This window comes from Myripristis murdjan, chromosome 22, assembly GCF_902150065.1.
Source record: "Myripristis murdjan chromosome 22, fMyrMur1.1, whole genome shotgun sequence".
NCBI classification, from domain to species: Eukaryota; Metazoa; Chordata; class Actinopteri; order Holocentriformes; family Holocentridae; genus Myripristis; species Myripristis murdjan.
The window spans coordinates 12,645,683-12,658,358 of NC_044001.1; the positions used below are offsets into that span (position 1 = coordinate 12,645,683).

A 12,676-nucleotide genomic window follows, 5' to 3' on the forward strand; every position below is an offset into this window, starting at 1 on the left:
TATTATAACCATACCTGTTTATAATAATAGGCAAAGTAATGTTCATGTTCCTTCATGTGAGGAACCCTTGCAGATACATCAAAAGTAACCCTGATTTATTCTGTTGTATTCAGTATAAAAACAATGAAGAAAACAGCATCTCTCTTGTTGTGACATATGCCATATTCTTTCTTTATTTCTCCAATGAGGAAAGAACAAGACATTAGAGATGACATTGCCAGTTTACATGAAACAGAGAGCGAGAGCAAGCTCTGAAGGCTGTAAAATAACATTGGCTAAGAGCAGTGGATGGTCCCACACAAGGAGGACAAGACAAAAGGGCACAGCATGCCATGAATCATATGCTGCTGTCACCCGACCCCGAGCCATAACCCTTCACTGTGTGACTCTTTGTTTTGGTCTTATGTAATGAATGGTTGGCTGTGGCCTGCTGTAAGCATCCTTTTGCCCCAGTATTCAAATAATGTTAACATTTTATGACCGTAGCTTTGCTGAGTCTGTCTATAGGGAGCAGCACTGCTAGGATCAAGCAGGAAAGGTGGAAGACTGGCTACTTTTGACATGATGTTGCTCTTGTGCCAAGAGATTTAAATGCTCTAAACATGACATTGTGGAGTTTGCCGCAAGTATCAACAAGTTATACACATATCAGGCCCATTGCTCAGGATGTATGTAATGGTATTGTTAGAGAAAAAACGGCTTTATAGTCTGACAGGGGTATTGGCTCAAAGGAGATTTTATGAAAATTGTGCGTTCTCAGAGCACCTAAGGGTCCACATGGCTTATGGCGGTGCCTGGTTTAGACACAGAGACACTTGGAGGCTGCTCAAGTATTCCCATCCAGTGATTTTCACTTTAGCTGTTGCTACTGAGATTAAATCACTGTGGCACGATCATACTCCTCCTACCATCTTCCTTGCCCCGAACGCCTCCAGGAGACCGGCCTCATTATTCAGCAGAAGAGATGAGATAAGGACAAAACTGTCCAGGAAAAAGAGCCTATTGATTTTCACTGGGAATTCCACATTATAAACAGAGTGCAAAACCTTTTAAAGCACGCTGAAGGGAAGTCATTTGCCTGGCACACGTAAGGGTTTCGTACGTGAATCAATAATGTGCACACATGCAGGAATGCCCCTGTGTGAAATTCACAACACCAGTGCGTCAGAATGGGCTCAATACAAATGATCTGAAAGCACTTTGCTCTTTTCAACATGGCCAGTGTATATCTATGATGAGCGTCAGGGTCATTTAAAGGTCACAGCAGAGAGATGACATGAACCGTATTGCTCAGTGAAAATTGTGTGTGCTCTGTGTGGCCCATGTGCTGAAAACTGAATAAGCTGTTGGCTTATTTTTAAGTCTCCTGCTATGTGCCTCAAGGGACGTGGAGCTTGGAGTGCTTTCACTGCAGCTCCAGGGACACAACAAAGATTTGTTCATTAACACGGATACGTCTGACACATTGCTACTAAGTAGCATATTTCTAAAATGTGCTGTTTTTAATTGGAATTTTTGAATATCTGTAATAGGATGCAGTGCAGTGATAACATACACGGAAAGATGGTCATGAGTCCAGATTCTGAAAAATAGAGAGTGTGAAAATCAGTAAAAACACACAACTGCCTTATTTATACATTATAAGAATCCACAAGTAACAACAAAATGCACAGTATTGTTGTGATTAAAAATGTATCACAGACATGAGATCTGTACAGCAACATTTATATTCAAGTAAATGATCAAACTTGACAGGGAAACTCTTCAAAAACATACATATTCTGAATAAATTACATCCAGCCAGTTTGTCATGCATATCTTGACACGTGTCATGTTTCGTCAATCTTTGCCAACAGAAATTAGCCTATTTTTGCACGCAGTGAATGTGTGTTTCTTGTCTGCATGTATTAGCATGCAGTTAATGAACTTGAGCGTATTTATGCAGCCCTTAATCACAGTTACAGTCTCAAAGGTTTCACAACGCCCACATCTTGAAAACAATAAATGGAAATGATACGCCCCCGACGTTAGACCCTCAGCGAGCACAAGGGAAAATTCCCACAGAAACCTCATTAGGAAAATGGATGAAGCCTTTGGAGAGGCCTCACACAGTCGGGTCCCAGCCTCTGCGAGTCTGCTGCCTGAATCAACATGAACATTAAAAGCTTAAAAACTTCCTCTTCGCAAATGCATAAATGCATTTATGCATAAACAGTATGCAGGCGTATAGCTCACCTTACAGGCTGGCTAACAGACACCTCCTCATTTAGCTGTACAACGGTGTCCCCACTTCACTTGTGTGTTTGTGTGTGTATGCATGCACATGTGTGTATGTGAGGGTGAAATTACAAAGCAGTATGGGGTAAATTGAAAGAGGAGGCCTACATATCCTCCCTCTGAGCCTCCCAGGTCTCCTCGCAGCCAGTAGGAGCAGGCTTTTTCCATACCAAATCTCAGACCCAAATGAAAAATTGACCAGCTTTCTCTCTCTCTCTCTCGCTCTCTCCCGCTCTCTCGCTCTCTCTCTCGTGTGCAGCCTCTCAGTAAGGCGCTGTCAGCTTGGCTCCCAGGCCTGCTCAAGCCAAGTTTGCTGTATCCTCTGCCAAGACTTCTGGGAGGAAAAACAGAGAACAAAGTTGAAATTAAAATCGGGCTATTTTTTGGCAAGTGGTTTCTACCCTCAGGATGTTTGGGAGCAGAATTGGGCAGGCAAAAAAAGCAATCTAACTAGGGCTCGTATGACACTCACATAAATATTGCAATACAAGTTTGGGCTGTGGCCATCTTTTTTTTTTCTTTTTTTTCGAAGGAATTTCTCTCGGATAAGAACCTAGCATTTAAAAGCATGAGTGAGTTTTTGTCACTGTGTGTATCAGTCAACAGTGAGAGGCAGAAAATGAGGTTAAAAAGCGCTTTGGATTGAAATGAAATATTCATGAATCAAATTTGAATAAGCCACAAAATGCACAGCTACCCGGATTTGTAGGTAGGCTGCTCAGCAACAGCTTTTTGGCTAAGTCCTTATAGGGGTTCCTACAGTAAGTATTGAATCCTGAGCTATTTTGGAAGTAGCTGACAAAGCATTGTGCCAGTCAAAGCTGATATGAAGGTTTTGAGTTTTTAGACAGAGGCACAAAGTACGTAGATACCTTCCCTTGGAAGAAAGATGAGCTCAGCTAAATACATACATGCAAACAGTTTTAATTGCACCGTTACATTTATAAGATGTGTTCCAGTTATTCATTATATCATCTTGCTTTTATTTCAGTATGTATGTAAGAGCAGCATGATAGTGTAGTGAGTAGGGCCCCTGTGTCGGCAAGCATCCACCCTGCAGAAGTGTCCTTGAGCAAGCAGATGAAACCTGAGCAGCTCCTGGGTTGCTGCTGTGTAGCTGATGCTGCTCTTTGCGATTTCTTTTGAACTGTAATTCTGTTTCATGTGTGACGTCCCACCACCTGTTTCACAAGTGCATGAAAAGATAAAAGCAGAGACAGCGCTCCAGGTGGACTTTACAACTTTCTGCAGCTCAGGCTGAAGAAGGCAAAAGTTTACTCTGAACTTAGGCTAAAGTTGCTTTTCCACATTCTGAAGAATTCAAAAGTAACAGAAAAGTGAAGGTATTTTGCTACACGCAAATTAAAGCAGCCGTGATATTCTGCAACATTTGGGACATTATTTAGTTGTACATAGCAGTCAAATATGCTCAATTCAGGAATGGTTTTACATTTGCTACACTAAACTTGGTAGCCAGCATGAGCAGTGGCAGCCACCATGGATGAACTGATGAGAAAACTAAAAGTTTATCAACAAAACATCTGAGGAACAGAATGTACCAGACATGCGGATTAAAGTGGCCTCTTGCCTTGTCAACCAGAGGGCCTCATTAAAAGGCAAAAAATAAAGTAATATAAGCCATTAATTTTCCATCAAATTAAAAGAAATTTGGTGCCCCAGTAGTTCACCTGGTAAAGTGCGTATCACTTGTCCTTACTGCAGCGGTCTGGGTTTGAATCTGAGCCCAGGTCATGTGCTGCATGTCATCCCCTCTCTCGCCCCTGCCTTTGCTGTCTCCCTCTACTGCAACTATCAAATAAGGCAGACATGCCAAAAAAAAAGAAAAAAAGAAATTTACTTACTGACACACTCCTCTTTTGTTAAAATAAAATACTTCAATGTTGTAGTTTGACCTTAGTGCCATAATCCCACTTTACTTTAACTTTGTTTTCCTTGATACTGTGCCAGTTAGTTGAAAAAAAAGAAAGGACAGCAGAGCTACACATTTTCATTGAAGAATCAACTTAAGTGTTTCCTGTTAGCGATGTTACCCTTACCTCAGAGCTCAACAACCTCTCATGAAGCAAATTAGCACCAGCAGCAGCGAAGGTGACTTAAAGTTGCCAAATTAATGTGTGCCATACAAAAATGGTAATTTACCATGATATCCCTCTAAAATGTTTGCTGAAGCACAAGCATTCCCTGCCCTATTTGTTATTATAGCTGAGAGCACAATAAGTTGAGTCACTGGAGCTGCAACTAACAACTAGCCTTGAAGTTATGGAATTAAACATAGCCAAATCTCCCTCTGAGATTCTGCACTGTATAATAAAATGGACTTACAATTAAGGTCAAAGTTAGTTTTTTTGGCTGTTGATTAAACTATTGCCGACGTGATAAGAAAGAAAGAGAGAGCGAGGTAGCAAGCGATGTTGGTGTTTTACTGTTCATGTTCACAATTCATGGAAAAGAGAGAAAGGAGTTTATCAATGGGGAAATATTTGAGATAGTGTCAGAATTTTATTTTTATTCTGGTGAAATCAAGTAAAGGTTCATATGGCTGTCAGTTTTCTCTTTAGTGTCATCATTTTTGTGTCTGCTCTGAAAATATTCCAAGTGAATAGGGCGAATTTGAAATTAGTAGGGTTTTTTTTTGTTTGTTTGTTTCTTTGTTTTCTTGTGAAAGCACAAGCTGAACAACAATAGCAGGGCCTCTCAAATTTCGAAACAGAAAAAAAGCCATATAAAAACAATTTCACCCACTAAAGATAGGCCTAACATAATCAATACTGACTCTGTTTTGCAATGTAATGTAAAAAAGAAGAAAAACATAACAGCTAGCTAAATACAAATGTTGACTAATGACTCAGTGTTTCCTTTTCAGGAAACAGAAAAAGCTATCAGCTCCTCACGCTGATTCAATGTAAATTTCACACTGAATTTTCAGCCAAAAATGGTGATTCTACTGTAAATTCAATGCTGCATCAATGATGCCGTGCTATCTGGGTGTTCTGGCTGTGATTCCTGGCCCTGGGCCACTCTGTGCAGTTTGCATGTCCTCCATGTGTTTGCATGAAGAAATGTGAGGTGGATGGACTGGAGACTTATAAGTCGCCCACATGGATGCGTGTGACTTGGAGTGATTGTGTATTTGTATTGGCCCTAAGATAGAAAGCCGGTCTGTCTTAGGTGTCTCCATGCCTTCTGTCAAATGCATGCAGGGATAAACTCCAGCCACCGTGACCACAAATAGGAATAAGTAGTTAAATAAAATTGATTGATTATTTCCTCTGAATTTCTTCCAAGGAAACTGGAAATTCATCTGTTCATATCTCCACCTCTCCTTATCTTTGCATTTACCTTCCTCTTAATACCAGATGACATGGATTTTCTGACAAATACTGTATACAACAATTCAGTCAACAAACACAGAGGACAAGTTCAAAGCAGTTTTAATCGCATTATAAGTTTCCATACAGTCATTTACAAGTCTAAGCAAATCCATTGTTAAAATGCTATTTCCATTCTTATCTTCCTCATGCAGTGTCATCATGAATTAAACAGCAAACACAGAGCATGAGCACAAAGCCTATTTCCTTCCAGAAAAACCCATACAAATTCGAAATCCATGGTTAATTACATGTTCACAGAACGACTGGAATCCATTTTCCAGACCTTCCGGACCTTTTTGTTAAATAAGATAACTTGCCATAAAGTTTCTCAGTGTATTGAGTCAGAATGCCATTCACCTCAGGACATCTCCACATAAAACAGACAATAACGCTTCCCCTCAGAACGAAGGGTGACACACTTCTCTGCAGAAGAGCAACAAGCTCGCTCTGGTTCCCTGCGTTGTCTGGCCCCGGTCAACACAAGGGCTTTCCGTGCCTCATGTTCTGGGCACAAGTTCGGCCGAGGTTGGCTCCCTCCAGGAGAAGGTCAGAGAGTCGGTCCAGGCCAATGCAGGTGGTGAGCGGGCTGATGAGACCATAGAGACTCCCCAGGGTGATGCTGAGGGGCCAGCCCAAACACAGCAGAACCACCAGCCAGATGATGCACCAGAAACATGAGCCGCAGCTGGCCATCTTAGTCTAAGAGAAGGAGAGGAGGTTGGAGAGTGGCTGTATTCCTGAATAGTAAAATTGCCTACATTGAGAGGATGCTGAGGGTAGGACATCAGCATGCTTTGCACAGCCATATAACTCATCACTAAAAGCAAATACAAGAATTTGTGTGAATAGCGTCTGGCTGATGAGCACTTTTCCTCTCAGTGTATCAGTCTCTGCAGCAGTATCAGGGAAAGCGAATCATAATGCCACGCCACGCCTCTCCGGTGATGATGGGAGATTATCAGATTGAAACGTGCCCTGTTGATGATCTGGATGTACTTGTCAGGATTTAGCAGTGGCCTTGACAAAGCATGATAAGCTGGCAACTTCAAGCAATAACCAGCCTGCCTGTCTGGCTGTTTAGGTCAACCGGCTGCCCACTTACACCCTGGTGAAGACTGGCCCTGGCATGTTAATCACCCACTAATAGCAGATCAGCAGAGATAATGCATGACCATGGTAATAAGCATTAATTCATGTCAGTGTTGATAAACAGCGATCAGGGGTGTGATGTGCTGTGCAGAGCTACACAGATGCATGTTGTATTATTTCTAATGAAACACTGCTAATTGTATGCCACACAATGTGTAAATCCTGCCTACTTGTTCATTAACTGAAAGTATAGTGGCAGCTGCTCTGAGAAGCCGCAGTCGAATTGCATTTTTCCAAGAACCTCAACATTAGAAAGAGTATGAAACTGTATTTTTATGGTAAAATCTGCCTGAAAATCTGCCCCGAGGCCCGGCCCTTGAAGTTTAGATTGTAGAGCTGATGGTTTTATGAGTGTGAAAAGTCTTGCGTGCTGTCATATTGATTCCCAAAGCTTGTTACAGCTTTAAGAGACACTGGTCGGATCCTGTCTTATACTCCCAGCATTTCTGTGTTGGCTCTGATGTGCAATTTCCTGTTGCGATATTATTACCGCATGGCACTGTCGTAAAACATCACTCATGAAACACGAGTGAGTCCCGTGCTTTTGAGAAATGCCTTCATAGTGAATTCATAAAACAAACAATGAAGCCATTGAAAGGGCAGAAACCCTTTCCTCCCCTAAAAATCTTTAAAAACTCCAAAACCAGAGATAACCTCTCAAAGAGCCAAGTAATTCTTATTCCATACTTGCAAACTTAACTACCTATTCTTTGTCACAACTGCTCAGTAAATCTGCAAGAGGATAAATTCATGTATGCAGTTACTGAAAATTAGCATAAAGAGAATGTACAGGCTATGGTTATGAGCAAATGTACATTTAACAGTTTTACTGCATGCAGTTAATCTGTGTGATACATCAGCCCATAGCAGTGGTTAGAAGAGAGCTTTGCAAAGTAGCTATTAACCTAATGAATACCTGTCTTGTGAGTATAAAAGACATGTTCACCTTCTGCTGTGAAACGGTGTGGAGGAAGTGGCAGCCTGTTCTCCTCGCTTGTAGTTATTCTTTCCAGTCTCCCAGTTCTTGCTGGAGGCTCCCAGAGATTGTGTGAGTGGTAGCCACTTCCCACCAGTTAGCTCTAATTTACTACAACAAGGTAGCACAGGCAAGAGACCGACTAGTACGAAACAGAAATTTAGCAAATGCAAGGGAGGGAAATACCAGAGGGAGGATATTGCACAATGCAGACATTCATGTGACTCAAGTCAAATCATGGTTGCTGTCATGGGTTTCTACATAGTTCATATTACACCCACAAACAAATTGCAGTAGAAACTTGAAGCCTCATGGGCACCAGTGTATAGGGTTTGTACAAGTTTGTGTATATAGTCATATAGGCTTGAGGTCATATCTTGAGCATATCAATAACTAACACTCATACATAAGTGATTTCTTTAGGGATGCACCAATACCATGTTTTGAATGTCAAAATCAACAGTAATGTTGATATACAGGTTTCCCTCTGCCAACAATTGAGAAAATCAAGATCTTACAGTTGTTTCTCATGGCTTGTGGTATCAGATAGCAGTTCTGCGTTAAATCTCCATTAACAATACTCCCATTTTAGCCCAGCACTGGTGTCATCATTGCACCCATAAACCCATAAATCTGTTGACTAGCCTCTCACTGTAATCCTCAGCTGAGGGACAAAGAAGCTCCTCTTTAAAAGTGCTCTGAAACCCTCATATGGACCTCAACCCAAAGTGGCCTGGTCTACGCCTGAGAAAAATGGACATTACATTGCTCTACATGCAGCAGTGGAAAGAGTACTACAAATTTCTACTCAAGTAGAAGTACTGTTACTTTGCTGATATTTTACTTAAGCTAAAGAAGAGGAACTGCTGTAAAAATCTACTTTACTAAAAGTAAAAATGAGCTAAATTAAAATGTACTTGGAGTAAAAGTGACTTTTTCAAACAGCCCCTCTGTTATGTGTGATCTTTTCCATGCAGTTAGAAAATGTTTTGCACAATCCTCATGATTGTGCAAAACCGCAGAGGGTAGATTGAAGTGAGGACTCTGTAGACTCACCTGACAAATGTGGTTTAAGCACATGATGATGGTTGAGTCAACATGGTTTACATCAGGCCAAGTCACTGAAATTAGTTCCCTTTTTTCCCACTTACTCCACATTTTTGCCAGTTGACTCTAATCCATCCTCGCCTCCATCGACCATATGCACTTTTTCATCATGCACCTTTTATTGAAAATTTGGAAATGACAAAAAGTAGAACCAGATTCCTCTTCTCATCTTTACTGACTGTCCATTGTGAAAGGCCCCTTAATTTATCATTGATAATTTTTTCCTCTGTAAAGTATGATTTAAAATGATGTGAAGAATACTCAAGTATAGATTTACTGAAGTAAAATACTCACTTTACTTAAAAAAAATACTCAAAAAAGCATACAAGAAAGCCTCTCAGCTACAGTAACATCAGCAAATGTAATTAGTTACCTCCACCTGTGTCTACAGTGTTTGTATGCATGAAGTGCGCATGTATTCACATCCATATTCAACACATGGTTCTCCTTCAGGTCTTTTGAGCAGCCCAGGCTGGAGCAGCTGTGCAGCCGACCTGTTCTCTCAGACAGTGGGGGGCTGTGGATGAGCCTGCCTGAGGTATGACGTAACAACTAGCCTCTGGTGCATGATAATGACTAGATTTCCAGTCTGTGCCTGTGGGCTGTGGACTCTTCTGTCGCTTCATGGTAAGAAAGGACCCACATGGAAATTACTAATACAAGGCCTGGGTTGGAACCCACCATCCACGGGCACTACTTGCACTCCACTGGCCATTTTTGCTGTCAATGATTAACAGAGATATCAACACTGAAACTGTATGTCTGAACTCAACAATCAAACATTCACGCTCGGCACTAAACCAGTAAATACAAACAGTACCACTGTAATGTAAGTACTGTACACAAAGCTGTGAAGAGCAAAGTATTTAAGGAGTGCTGGTTGGGTGACTGTGTACATCCATTGAGAGTGAGTTCAAATCCCCTCTGGGCACAGTGGCCCTGGGACTATTTGAATGACCTACAAACACAGCTTAGTTGTGGCTGCTATAGGCTGAGGAAATCAGATTGTCAGATTCCAGTTGTGCCCAAAGAGGTGGGGGGGCAGATGAATGGACTGAAGTATCATGACAAAAAGATTTTAACAAGGCTTAAACAAGATGATGACACAGTGTATTTGTTTTGTCAGTAAGATAGCTACAGAGAGATTAGAGTCTCCTAAACAGCATTATAAGCTCTTGTACATGCACATAGAGGAAAATCTTTCACAGACAAGAGTTTGGATTTAGCATTTCTTTTAATAAAAAAGTAATAATGATTACAAAACCGCGTGTTTTTGAAAAAAAAAAAAGAATGCAACATTATCCTCAAGATTTCCCTCCATTTTCTTGGCTTCATTAGAACACAAATCTAAACCCACTGACTCCACGCTACTTATCTCTATATCTAAGGGACAGTCCAGCTAGGCCCCTCAATAACTGAGGCTGTTAATAAGACAGTGGTCCCATATGAGCTACACAGAGAGCACTCTATGGCTCTTGCTCCTCTGTACTGTCCTCGTCATCACTGTCACTGTCTCTGCCAGGATGCTCTGGCATCTTAGCATGATCCTCTGTCTCCTGGTTTCCCTCCCTCTCTGTTGTGTGCTCTGAGTTTGGCTCCATGTTTGCTTCTCCCTCTGGGCTTTCCTGCTCCATAGGGGTCTCTTCCTGCGGCTCCCCAGAGCTAGCTGCTTCTTCCTGGACCGCAGCCTCTGCACTGGTCTGCTGCGGTGGCAAAGCCAGCTTCTGCTGTTGCTGTGTGTAGAGCATGAGTGGAAACAGAGGGAAAGGAAGAACAAACAAAATGTAAGGGAAACCTTTTTTTTATTATATCAAACCAAAAATATTCAAATGTCGTTATATTCTATTGGCAAATATAGTTCCAATGTTCCTTTTTCTTCCCTTTGTCGTGCCTCAGTCCTCCCTTAAGTTGGCACAAGAGCCAATGTGTAACCCTGAGTGGGCGCATTTAAAATGGTTTGAGCTCCATGTGTAATATTCTAGGTTTGTGGCCTATTAATTCTTCACGTGCACAATTAAAACAATTTTCTTACATCTGACCTATTTGCTGCGCTGCATTTAAGTTTAAAGGTTAAAAATACCAGAATAGCTACCAGGGAGAGAAGGCGACAGCTTTTAAAGCTGCTCCATTGCTTATTGTGAGCTTGAGAAGAATTGTTAATAGCATTGTATCTGTGTTTGTGTGTAGTCAGCAGAGTAGCAACATCAGTTTTAAATTGTCTCAGGTATATCATGCAAATGGAGCTACCTTAAATTAAACCGTGTCACTTATTGCTGAGCTTTGTCAAACAACTGCAGTATCTGCACTAATGGCTGCCTTGACTCATCACTATAATACGGTACATATTTTCTTTGATAAGCTTTATTATGGCAGTCACTGTGTGTATTATGAGATAGATGGTTATTAGAAGGCTTTACCTGTCTGTACTTCTGCGTGCTCTGGATCATGTGCATGTACATATTGTACACCAGGTTGGCCATCTCTGGCATGTTCTTCACTACCTGGTCAGGCTGACTAGAAGCCTCCCTCTAAAAGCAAGAAAAGAAGACAAAAAAACGTTAGTAACAACTGAAGTTGTATCCAGAAGGCGATGTGAATGGAAAGATAATTGGGGAATTGTATCTGTCTTGTTAGCAGGAACTCCAAATGGATCCCCCTTGTAAACTATTGATCTGAGGATAAATGTGCAGGTTATTACAATTAACTTGCTCACCACCTGCTTGTTAATTCAAAACAAATCACCCACTCGCTGTCTCCAGCTATCAATGGTCATGCACCATCAAAAGGAGCTGTGGATGCCAAGTTTGTTGTTTGATAAAATTAGTATGCAGACGGAGCCATGTAGCCTAAACGGAGGAGGGAAGCAAGGAGAATATTCATGCTGCTGGGCTGCTGCTTCCTAAATACAGGGTAATATGCTGAAACAGTCCATTGGGCATCATGTGGATGTGAGTGCACTGGGGGCTGCAGTACTCTAAAACTAAACTGTCTGTGGTTTTATTGCTGTGAAACTATCAAAGGGAAGTGCTTTGAAGTGCTTTGCAATGACTGCCTGTGATAAGACATCATGTTTTACTGTCTGTCCAATACTGCTGTACATGTATAAATATGCATGTTGAGTGTTATGCCGTAGCATAATCTTTTGCCTTTACAGCTTGTTCTGAATCAGCATTGTGAAATAGCTGATAACGATTCTGTTCAAGAGCTCAAGAAAAATTGCGACTTTACATCTGCATCTGCATGTATGAAGCAGCGATTTACTGACTCCAGATAGACTGACTAAGCAGGGAACGCATGTGTGTGCCCAAAAGAGCTGTCCCCCATGGGAACAAACACTCCAGAGTCAGAGGAAGTGTCAGAGGCTATGGGGTATTTTAGACACCCCTGTTTCCACACACGCCAGTCAGTGAGACACAGTGACCAGACAGCGGTCGTCTCATGCTGGCCTGGCGGGATTTGGGAGAATGGCTTTGCCTTCTGACCTTCGGGGGTTAATTATAGCCAGGCCTGTGTTTCCCCAGCTAGCAGATGGCTCCTGCAGAATGCTGTTAACAGACCGGGACCTATGGGTAAAGCCACAGCAAGACTCGGGACCAGCGAGGGCCAAGGGAGTGAAGATTCCATTCAGAATATAGAGGCAGGATTAGATAGACAGAACGCTGTGGCAGCAATGATATGGAGGGGTATAGAAGAGAGAGGGGGTGCTACGTAAATGGGCACTGATGTGGAATATGTGGGAAAATAAGGTGGGTTCTTGCCTGCAAATGTCAAGGTT

General features: G+C 41.8%; 2 protein-coding genes across 3 annotated transcripts in view; one reads left to right on the forward strand and one right to left on the reverse strand.

Moving 5' to 3' along the window:
* stxbp6 (syntaxin binding protein 6 (amisyn)) overlaps positions 1-10,164 on the forward strand; it is a 176,394-nt gene extending 166,230 nt beyond the window's left edge. For both annotated transcript variants that reach the window (XM_030044278.1, XM_030044279.1), the window contains one exon: positions 9,355-10,164. In XM_030044278.1, the coding sequence (XP_029900138.1) occupies positions 9,355-9,428 (74 nt within the window). In that variant the 3' untranslated portion in view covers positions 9,429-10,164. The remainder of the gene's footprint in view (positions 1-9,354) is intronic.
* A 5-nt stretch (positions 10,165-10,169) lies between these two features.
* Positions 10,170-12,676, reverse strand: part of aqr (aquarius intron-binding spliceosomal factor) — a 63,264-nt gene continuing 60,757 nt past the window's right edge. The window contains exons 34-35 of the mRNA XM_030044275.1: positions 11,319-11,429; positions 10,170-10,634 (exon numbers count right to left, since the gene is read on the reverse strand). Coding sequence (XP_029900135.1) covers positions 10,368-10,634; positions 11,319-11,429 — 378 coding nt within the window. The 3' untranslated portion in view covers positions 10,170-10,367. The remainder of the gene's footprint in view (positions 10,635-11,318; positions 11,430-12,676) is intronic.